General features: G+C 34.3%; 2 protein-coding genes across 2 annotated transcripts; both read left to right on the top strand.

Moving 5' to 3' along the window:
- The first annotated feature begins 1,600 nt into the window (after positions 1–1,600).
- Positions 1,601–4,609, top strand: LOC130623764 (uncharacterized). The gene has a single exon (XM_057439280.1). The coding sequence runs from the start codon at positions 1,658–1,660 to the stop codon at positions 4,436–4,438; it is 2,781 nt and encodes a 926-aa protein (XP_057295263.1). The 5' UTR covers positions 1,601–1,657; the 3' UTR covers positions 4,439–4,609.
- On the top strand, positions 4,479–5,820 carry LOC130623126 (uncharacterized). Its single transcript, XM_057438618.1, has 4 exons — positions 4,479–4,560; positions 4,638–4,869; positions 5,122–5,304; positions 5,573–5,820. Exons 1-4 carry the CDS (start codon positions 4,479–4,481, stop codon positions 5,739–5,741), a joined length of 666 nt encoding a protein of 221 aa, XP_057294601.1. The 3' UTR covers positions 5,742–5,820.
- Positions 5,821–12,040: the final 6,220 nt, after the last annotated feature.

Consider the following 12,040-nt stretch of genomic DNA (forward strand, 5'->3'; position numbering starts at 1 on the left):
CAAAAAAAGTATGCCAAACATGATGGTGACATTAAAATTTTGATTTTTTGTCACCTAAATGTCATTTTAGGCCAAAATTGGTCCGAAAATTAAAACTACTTTATTTTCGACAAAATTTGGTACAGTTAACAAAAAAAGTATGCTAGACATGATGGTGACATCAAAATTTTAATTTTTGTCACCTAAATGCCGTTTAAGCTCATAAACGTTTTAATTGCGCGACTTTCAACCATGAATGATACGCTGTATTTTTTGTTAGCAGAATTGTTGAATTGGGTCGCATTGTGGATGTTTCATAGTTGTGCATTTTTAATAGCGAGATAGTTTATGCAGCGCCTGCTTATTGTTTATTTTTTGAAAAGATAAGATAAGTGTTAACAAGCTTTATTTAACTAACTGGTAAAGTAAAGGTGTTTCCGCCAAAGTTTTCAAAAGTGATTATAGGCAGAATTAAGGTCTCCCCAAATGCCTGAAAAGTAGTCTGCGAAAAATAAAATTTCCACAACAATACGTAAGAGAAAAACGAAGACGCTCTACCATATATAAATAATTACGAGAATGAAATTCTTTTCGCTACGAAAAGATTTTCGTTCTCGCTTTCTTCTTTCTGTCAGTCAGTTTACCCCAGACTGACCCAACGAAAATTGAAATTTCGAGGAATTTTCTGTTCAAGAAGATCTCACAAATCAATTTCGAAAAATAACTGGGTAGTCCACAACAAATATTATTGCCTATTTGAATAGCAAAATATGTCGTGTCTAACTTCGTAACAGAACTCACAATTTAATAGATAGCTTTTTGTAAACTTTATTCGCGAGGTTGTTTACGTATATCATACGTCTTGTTCGGTTTTAATGTCCACTTTAAAGTTCAGTACTTTTTCAGGTTGTTGCTACTGGCGGAAATCTTTAAGCCGTAGGGCTTCTTGTTGTTTATTAAAAACCAATGAGCGTGCCGTATTTCAAATTTTGAATAATTATGCACGGGAACTGACAAACTTTAAAATCAAAAATAACTAAATATAAATATAAATATAAATATAAATATAAATATAAATATAAATATAAATATAAATATAAATATAAATATAAATATAAATATAAATATAAATATAAATATAAATATAAATATAAATATAAATATAAATATAAATATAAATATAAATATAAATATAAATATAAATATAAAAACAAAAGAAAGATGAAATAAAAGACGAGCCTAGTACAAAAGAAATTTCAAAGATGTTTCTCCTTCTCTATTTCTACCCTCCTAGGTGCCATAGTGTATCCAAGTGGATTTAAGAAGCGGCTATTTGTAACCTCGTTAAAGTTTCTATTTTAATCTTGTTTGTTAAAAATATACACAAAAACTGCCATGTTTATTTATTTTTTTATTTCTTCGCACCTGTGAGACACCTTGCTATCAAATCATCGCCTCATTGCTTAACCAAGCATTTTCGATTTATTGTGTGTTTAACTTTTATTTCTACTTTCGGAATACTTGCAAATCATGAGCCATTGTGTTTACAGAGATTTCGCGATAATGCGGAACTCTTATTTTTGATAGGTAACAAAGCGTGAAATGCCTTACGCAGAAAAAAAAAAGCGTGTACCAAAATTCGTGTTTCTTCCAGAGATACGCCGTGACAACAGCAGTAATGAAAGCGATAATTATATTCGCTTTTGTTGCGTTTTTGCTGCATCACGATGCAAGTAAGTATGCTACAGCAAGCATAATAAATAAAATGGAAAAGGTAATTGGAGCAGGGGATTCCATCTTTGGTGGTTATCACAGAGCAAAAGCCGCAACTGAAGCTTATGGAAAGTTGATTCGAGGAGAAAATGATGCTGCTAAAACTGCTTTAAAACAAGCCTTAACTACGTTGCTTGTTTTGGATATGGGCTCTCTTATCCCCGTCTCAACTCAAGATATTGTGGAAAGTTTTGTCAAGAACAGAGCCTTTTCCGCCACAAAAACAGCCATTCGAAGTTACAATGCCCAATTGTTAAGCAAAGCGCAAGAGGCTGCAAGGTACAGAAATCATCCACAGCCTAAAACTTATAAAAGAATGATTGCTCTGGAGTCATCTTTGGAAGATATGAAAAGTCAAAAACTCAGCGCGTTCACAAAAGAAATCAAAGCCATCAAAACAACCGACCCTCAATTGTATAAAAAACTTGGAAAGGCGAAAAAATGGTTAAAAATTGGGGGAAAGGTTGGAAAAGCGCTTGGGCCTTTACTCGATGTAATATCAATTGGGGTAAATGTTTGGGCGTTAACCACATCCGAGCCTGGATCTGCTGATTACACGTCAGCAGCAATTAGCATTGCTGCTGGTGTTATTGGAGTTGTGGGCTTTTTTGCAGCCTTAGCGCTTGCGGCTCCAGTTATTGGGACAGTGGCAGCCATTACCGGCGCCATCCTTGGCATCGTAGCAACTTTAATACCTTACTTCCAAAGTTCACCTCCAAGGTATACTGTAGCAATGGCGTTAGAGGATAAATTTAAAGATGTTGTGACTTACAGAACAAAAGCATTAGAAATGTCGCAAAGTGCTGTTAGTTTTCTTAAGAAAACAGAATCTCATGACTGGGATTACTGTTATGTAATGGCTCAAACCAATATCGTTCGATGGAAAGTGACGGTTGATGGTCGATCACATGATCTCGTTCAACAAACAGCTGGAAGTTTTTTCGATAGAGTTCTGCCAAAAGAATTAAATAACGTGGAATTTGGTGACTTTAATCTAATGTTTCGTGGTGCAAATGCACTTAGAAACCCATACACTGATAACAAAAACAATGCGTTTCTGCATTGTCTACCGTATAAGGGAAAGGCAAATGTCAATGGCGTTTTACAGTATGCTACAAGAGATCTACCTGATGGAGCACACACTTGTAAGGAAAGACAAAGCCATAGGGGAAGAAGAAACTTAGAGAAAATTGGATTTGATTTTGTTGGTTTGAAAAACGATAGAACACAAGAACACAAGAAAGGATTGATAGTACTTTGTCTTACTAACTATGTCAACGCTGTTAGTGAAAGCTTTCGTGGTCTGGATGTAAGAACGGAAACTTCCAGGACACCAGTATCTCATCGAAACGGGGACGACGTGGTCCTGTTGGACGACATGCGCAAATTAAGATCGGGTAAAAAGATTAAAGTTTCAACTGGAGGAGGAAATGACGTGCTTGCTGTTACACATTTTTTATACCCTAAAGAGAGAAAGAGAAGATACGAAAATCGAGGAGACCGCACAGTATCTTTGCTTCAGGCAGACCTTGGCTCTGGTTACGACGTTCTGTCATTTGCAGGAATGTCACACAGTATTGGACACTTAGGACGGAAGATTGATAAAAGGGACCAAAGCGGAAGAATTTTTTTTAACGGAATATTTTATCAAGTAAGTGATGGGAAACTAGGATATCGATATTTTTATCGATACATACGAAAAGTGGTTACCATTCGATTTCAATTTAAGTTAGTCACTTGGCCCGATTGGACACACATGAAACAAAACATAGGAAACGTGGTCGGTGTTAAATTGTTTGATTCCAGTCCTTTCGATGATTTAATCAACTTGGATCTAGGAGAGAATTATGAAAAAGACAGTAAAAATGTTGAAGATTTTGCAGTCATTAATCAACGAGGATTTAACCGATACACATTAACCATCAGTGAATCTGATAACGATGGTTACATCAGAAAGTATGTGATCCTCGATAGAAGTAAGTACAAACCGCAAGTGGAACTGACCCTTCCACCTGGGTACCGAAATAACTTAGTTCTGAAGAATGATAAGATTCTAATGCTCTATGGAGATGACGAAGACGGAGCACGCAAACAAATTTTTATCATGAAAATGTTGGATCTGAAAACCACATTTAATTTAAAAGTGAATGGCAGAAATGTCCCTTTAAACAGCCTACCAGTGTCTTACACGGATGGAAGATTATTTAAAGTAAACATGAATATGGCAAGTACATCAGGCACTGCACAAAACGATGAAGTTAAACTCGTGTGTGGCGCCAAAAGTGATTTGGGCAATAATCAGGATATATCTATTGATCTTGGAGAAGGGTCCAAAGACACAGTTGTTATTAGTACCAAATACTTCATTGAAACTTGTGATATTGGAGAAGAGAATAACTTTGAAGATGGCTCAGAAAATGATGTGGATTACGACGTCTCAATGAGACTTGATGCCACACCCCCAAACCCTGCAATCGTATTGAAAAGTAATAACAAGGAAAAGCGTATCTCTTTAATTAATGTTGAACGAATTACAAACGACATGGGAAGCACTGTGGTGGATTTGACGCATAGTGGAATTGGAAATATTGATCTGTTCGAGAAATACCAACAATCCATGCAATTTGACTCCATTGCTGTGACAGGTATTACTTATGTGTTCCAATTGAAGGTAAACCTAAAATAAGTAAAAATAAGTAAATATACAGTTATTTCACAATTCAGTTATGTATTTCAATGCCCTTCACAACATATTTATTTCCATATTTATGCACGTTTCCAATTCCTTTGTAAAAAGTTGCCGTCAAAGTAGATGTCCTACTGCACTACCGCCACTAACATTTTCAGCGCCAAGCTAGAATTTTTTTGAAAAGGTGATTGTGCAGTGATATTGACTAAACTTTTATTATATAATGTTGATATTCTTTTAGACAATGCTCCTTTTTTTGGTGGTAGATCAAATTTGGTTTTAAAAACCAATGAATTGCATGTGGAGGATTCGCTAACGTTTAAAATTGTTTTCAAGCCGGAGATTCGTCATTCAACCTTGTTGGTGATCGGTGATATTGCGAAATACATAGCATTGGTGATATTGCAAGATGGTACTTTGCGTGTTGGGTAAGCATCCTTCATTTTTAATTTGCCAATCTAAAATGTTTGTTCGTTTTATCAATGCTTTGAACAATTTAAATCTTGAATGTTCTCAAAAGTTGGTGTATTATTTTAATAATTGTTTGATAATATTTCCTAGCCATTTCATATGTGTTACTTAAGTTTAAATCATGAATGGAAGGTTACATTTCATAAATCAATCCGAAAATTATTTTAAAATCAGAGCGTCTCCAAGTTTCAATTCTATTCTATTGATAGCACTGAAAGCAACAAACTAAAAGCTGGACATGTCTTAATGGGTGGTTGGAACACAGCATCATTTAAACTCACAGCTGGTAAAATCACTGTCAAATTAAATGGTAACAGTTATGAAATGAACAAGCCTGGTGAAATACCAGCCTTTGTTGATTTAACGGTTGGTTATATCAGTAACATTAACAGGTGTGTGCTTCTGTTGCGCATGTGCACAAATAAATTAACATGGTTAAGCTAAAAAAATGCGGCGAAGATTCAATTCTATTGTATTACAACTTTGACTTTTAAAAAGATTGTTACTTTTGTTGTCGATTTCTTAGTTTCTGCTTTCCTTAATCTCCTTATCAATATCAATCCAAAATAATAACTTTCGAACACGCTGAACATTTCGTCTATCCTCCTAAATTAATTTTATCAATTAAAGTTGTTAAAACCAAATATGTTATCATTTTAGTTTCACAAATTATGAAGCAAACATTGGCGTTAACAAAGGATTTAGAGGGGAAGTGTTGGAGATCACGTTCAACAAGAAGAATATGGGTTTGCATTTTGGAAGCACCGATTACAAATCCAGCGCAAAAATGCGAGAGTATGGGACGTTGAATAAAAATGTCGTCCCCTGAAAGGGAATTTAAGTAAATATTGGTTTTATTGAAAGAATGCTACTAATTCTATCATATGCAATCTTGTTACGAAACAGAAGAACACTGTGAGACTTACTTGTATTATTGCAAATCATGCTAGACATTTACGTTAAATATTCTTTGCTTGATAATCTCGCATTATTTTTGTTGTTGTACGCTGTCCCATGTTGCTATGACCCTTACTCTTATAGAACTTCTAAATTATTAGTTATATTATTAGTATTAATTATTAGTTCTAAGTTATTAGGGTTTTTCAAAGAACCTATATATTTTGTTGTCCATTAGAATGCACCATTTTTGACATATCTCCCACCATTATGGAAGCGCGTTAACTAAGAACCTGGGTGCCATAAATAAGGACGGTGATTGAGCTGGCGGAGTGGTTCTGACATTTACCTTGAGAAAACGAACAATCTGCACATTAATATAAAAAAACGATATTTAGATTGTTCCCTTGTAAGGTGGTTTAACAATCGTCAGAATATGAAATAAAGTGAAGAGTTATCCCAAGTTTGTTGCTAATACATTGCATTTGCATTGCAGAATTTGCTTTGCATTTGGTGCGTTTTGTGGCGTATGACAACATATTAATACATGTTTCGATTGTGGAAGAAACTTGCTCCTTTCAATTTTTTAATAAGAAGTGAACTTAACGGGTCCTGGTGATGTCTACGAGCTCAGTCATAGTATTTAGAATTGCTTGAAAGCAACGTGTCGAATTACGTATGGGGTATCCTAAAGCTAAAACAACTTTGGTGGGAAAAACTGTCGCGATTTCTTAAAGTTCATTCGTCACTCATGAAAGTTCATTGACACGAAAGTAATTCTATTTTATCTTAGAATGTGGCAAGACAGAATTTTGAGTGTATTATAAACTTGGCATAGTAATTTAAAGAAATATGCATATTTGAGGAAACCAAACCGAAAATTAAATCGAATAACATGATTGCGACATCAAATCATAGCACCCTGAAATCTCCGCGGGTGGTACACCTACGACTAATCCACTCTTTTTTGTATGATATCTTTACAAGTTTTTGACGACTGATTTTTTTGCCTGCTTTCGCCCTTCCTTATCTATATTATAATGCCCGTATACGTCTGTCCGTCTGTCCGTCCGTCTGTCACGCAAAATGGTAGCTTAGCTGCGCAATAGCGAGAAGCACGCAATGCGGTATAAAAAGGACGGGCGAACCCGGGCTAACGACTAGTTTAATTAAAATGCCTCAAAAAAAGAGAATACAAGTGTTGGATATTACCAGTTTACTTTTTAAATTTAATAATATATTTTCACCGCTTCACTTAATTACAAGAGAAATTATCTCTTTAATAATAGCCGTCGCCTGTCTGTGTGTCCGCGAAAGCGGCGTCCTGTCACGGAAACACGAAATTTTTAAAATGCACACGAATATCAAATGCGATATATTTTTATCCACTTTGTTGCGACGCGTAAATTTAAAGGACGAGAGAACGCGACGGGCGACCCCGTTGATTTTTCCACGGGCTAACGACTAGTCTCTTTAATAATAGCCGTCGTCTGTCTGTGTGTCCGCGAGAGCCGCGTCGCGTAACGGAATCACAAATTTTTTACAATGCGCACCAATACCAAATGCGATATATTTCTGTCCACTTTTGTGCAACGGGTTAATTTAAAGTACGGGCGAATCCGTGGATATTTCCACGGGATAAGGACTAGTCTATATTATAATCGTCCGTCCGTCTGTCACGCAAAATGGTAGCTTAGCTGCGCAGGTAGCGAGACGCACGCAATGCGGTATAAAAAGGACGGGCGAACCCGTGGATTTTTCCACGGGCTAACGACTAGTTTCATAGTAAAAGCGATAATTTATTCTGGTGGTAAATCTGGCGTGCGACATCGAGCCTCGTGTAATACTAACATATTACCATTGTTGTCAGGTAATCTAAAATTTCCTGTTTATGCTTTCTTGCCAGCCCACAAAATACCATTACAGTTGTCGTTGTAAATACATAAATAACCATAAAGTGCTTATTTAATATACAACATACTCCATCAGTGAAAATCTCCCCAAACTAAATGCACAACATTTATCAAGACAAGTGAGAGTATGACATTCTTTTTACAAATTGTAAAGACAGAAACTATCTAGGCAGCTAGAACTTTAGGAAAAAAATATGTGAATAAACTTACATCAAGGTCATGCTCGTATCACCGTCCCGATGTCAGAAAACATACAAGATGCTTTGAGAACGAGGTTGACAGAGAGAGAGACAGCTTTTACATGTCATTGAACAGTGTTGCGTTGTGAAATGATATGGTGGCTGTTCTAGTATAGCCATATATTTTGACCAGTAGAAATATGATCAAAAAAGTGCGGTACCGAATAATTTTTTACGAAAATGCTATGTTTATTGCTCTGCAACTTTAAATCATGTCGCTGTCCGAAAACTGTCACAATGAACTCCTCTCACCTCGAATCCAGCTCGAACCAATCCTAAGATCTTCCTATCTATAAGATTCTGGGAAATTTTATTGCCTTTGGCCTTTACCCAGTTACCATTAGTAAATACCTGTAAATGCATCTGCTACTGCTTTGAATGTCCTCTCAACATCTATACTGGTAATTAAATAAAAAAGACTGCATAACTTGGTAAACTTTAGAACCTTAAAAATTTACAAAAGTATTATTCAGTCTTTCTTTAAGTTTCTCATCAGTTTATACTTTAAAAAAGTCTTCCGACAATGTATGTTCCAGCTTGGACATAACAAAGTATTAATTTCGCCGTAAAGTGATCACTTTCTTCGATCTATGCATGCATTTATATATCTGAACAGACTTCAAATAAGCCAACGTTTTAATTAAAGATGTGAATCAGAAATTTTTTACCGAAAACAAGATAAAATTTACTTAAAAAAGGTGATGTTTTAGGGAAAATAAATAATAAAATTTAGTTACAACTAACTTACATAAATACAATAAGATATACTTTGGCACGAATGTTGAGCTTGGCAGGACCAAGCTTAACTTACAAAAAGTTTATGTAATGGCTGCTGACGCTTTATGTAGGTCGAGTCAATTAAGCCGTGCGACTAAACTTGCTATAAGCCGGCGACAAAAAACGTTCTGACGTGTCGAGCCAAATCTAAAACTAATATTCTTCAAAAATTTTGCTCCACCCTGCACAGTTTATGAAATAGAAGAGGATATATTATAGATAAAAAAATATTGTATATTATTGTACAAATATTGTTAAATCGTTGGGCGTTAAATGTTAATATTTATATTCTCTTGTTAAGCTTTTTAAAGCAGATCGGTAACGTTTAATGTAAATTGTTTTATCCCGCAAGTATACGTTGAAAGTAGAATGAGTTAACTTAATTCCATTTCAAATTACAGTAAATCTATGCTAATTATCGTATAATCTACACCTTGAGAAAATAACGTTATTTACCAGCCACAAGAGAGCTATTCAAGCCAAATTTTTCAACGAGCACCATTAGTGAATCGCTGGTATCATTAATTTCTAGTTCAAGTTAATAATCCATTAGTATATTATCTTCCATACTGGCCGTGACGACATATTTTACATAATAGGCTTGTATCACTGGAACGGCTATCACCAAGATAACAAGAAATAACGCCATTTCTACAAGTAGAAAAAAAATTGAATTAATATGTCTTTATTATTTGCACGAAACTAGAGAAGCTAGGACCTTGGTTAAATTATGTCTAAGCCTAACTGTAAATTTTGAATTCCTTTTCACAAGTAACTATGTGGGCAGTTTCAGTATTAGATTCACGCATTTTGGAGTTTGCAGGGTACGTCACTCAGACTAAATGCTGCTGTCCAACATTACAATATATTTTCTAGATTATTCCGTACTGCAGGCTTTCCACAAAATTTAACTAGTAGATTTTAAACACTGTCCACCTGGCCTACACGTGTTGATAATCAGAAATACTCGTAACCTCCTGGCTATTGACCATTGAAAATATTATTTTCCGCCTGACAAAAAAATGAAAACTGCCTTTGCCTAATATCTCCCGATATGATCATCATTTTTTGTGAAACACAAATTGTTGCCTCAGAACATTTTTAATTATCGAGAATATGAGTAACAATCAAATTTAAGTCTTTTAAGCATTGAAAAGCAAATTTATCTCCGTTTAATTATCTTTATCTGAGCAGTCTTTTTTATTTTAATACTGTGATGACGAGGCGGTCTCTGTAGTTAATATCTTTTCTATGAACCTCCTTTTAAAAAGATCGAGAAATGACGCTGCTTCTGTCAATGTGAAATAAGGAAATTTAAAGCCGAGCTTATAATAGTGAATTTGAAATTTTGATTTTATAGAAAATTTACACCAAAAGCTGCGAAAAAGCTCACAAGAACAAGAAAAACATAAAAAGCCGTGTTTTTTTTAGGTTACGAATTGTCTTCAAAATACAATTCAATTTGCAAATCATGAAAAAAGACAGAATATCAAACAAACATCATTATACACATACCGTCTTCTTCATATAACTTTTATTAGAAACCTTCTCTGTTAATAAGTATCTGTAGCTCCAATGGTAATAATTAACTCACTTCAACTCTCCTTTTTCAACTATCAACTTCTTTCCTGTTTGCACGGGTCGATTAGTAATAATTTTTTTAAAAAAAACGTTAATTATCTTTTACGGTAAATTAATTGAATTTGGACCACAATTCAATTAAAAATAAGCGCGTGATAAAAATGACATTGTTCATGCAATATAAGCGCATTTCTTAGAAAACTTTCATGGAATAGAACACCTCGTGTATTTTAGCTGTATGATGGAGTGCCATGATTTGGATTACATCACCTACGATGAAGATATAATGTATATTTATACTAGGAAGTTTGCTCGTCACAGCAAAGTTGATAATGCTACATAGCACCTGATACTTTTGTACATTCTAAATTTCGTGCGTTGTTAACACCATTAAATTTTGAAAATATATTTTTGATGAATTTTTAAAAACATAAATATTTCAGTTTCTTAGTTTTTAATAAATGCCCAGTCTCTGATAAAGTAGTGTAGTTACATCCATCCATGATTTTGATTGCACGCTATCTTGACTGAGAACGCAAACACGTAAACTTATTTCCAAAAAGAAAATTAACAAGCAACGACTAACTGCTTTGGGGAATGTAAAAGGAGTTACAGCCCTAATAATTTATCTTTTTATCAATACGTCACGATATTGTCTCCTATGCATTTATGCGCAAATCAAATTGAATATATTCTTAAACAAAACAAATTTTTAACCTGTTCGTCATGTCTTTTATATTAAATCTATTTCTTAGTGATTCGTGTGGCGTATAAAAATTTTGCAGCATATTTTTTTGACAACAGCTTAAACTTTCTTATTTTAACATGTCTGGTGTCGTATTAAGTGTACAGAGAAGTGACGAATGATGGCGGAAGATTGCAAATAACTTTTTAATAGTAAGAATTCTTACAAGAATTTCCGATATTTTAAGAATCGTGTTTTAAAACAAAATGACGACGATTAACAAGTACTTATCTACTTATTACTAGCTCAGGAATTAAATAGGGTAGCAATAACAACCTCTTTTTACTATTTCAAACAAAAACGATAGACAAATATGTTACACAAAAAAACATGACTAAGCGTTTTTCATACGAACCAATTTCACGATAATAACTTATTTTCGCAAAATTTATAGTAATAATTTTGTCTGTTTGTGCGCGAAACAAATGTCGTGCTACGGACACACAAACTTTACAACACATGCACGAAATAGCAGCACAAAAAAAGAGAGCGACGGCAAATTACCGTGTATTCTTCCACGGGTTAACATTAGTTTGCTATGAATATTTACCTGTTCATATTAAAATTCAAATGCACCCTTATCAGGCTCGAAGGTGGTGTTTCAACATAAAAGAATTCATTGTGTTAAAAAACATTTTTACTTAGGAGTAAACTTCGAATGATCTAAATTTCGTAGTTTCAAAACGCAAATGCGAATAAAGAAATTTATAGACTGTAAACTATATTTGCAGAAATAAGGTTTTTTAAAAAAAATTCAAATGAATCTGGAATACTTGAAATTCATGAAACATTTTGCTCTTCATAGTAAGACTCAAGTCCTATAGTCTTTTCTTAAAAGACTCTGGGATCGAAGTTGCTGTTACATGTAATTTTACAGGTAAAGTTCTTGATTATTTTGTACTTTGATTTCTTTAAATCGAATACGAAATAAACCATTGTAGACATAACAGCGATAGGTGTTTTATTCAAATGAAAT

Source organism: Hydractinia symbiolongicarpus, chromosome 13 (genome assembly GCF_029227915.1).
Source record: "Hydractinia symbiolongicarpus strain clone_291-10 chromosome 13, HSymV2.1, whole genome shotgun sequence".
NCBI classification, from domain to species: Eukaryota; Metazoa; Cnidaria; class Hydrozoa; order Anthoathecata; family Hydractiniidae; genus Hydractinia; species Hydractinia symbiolongicarpus.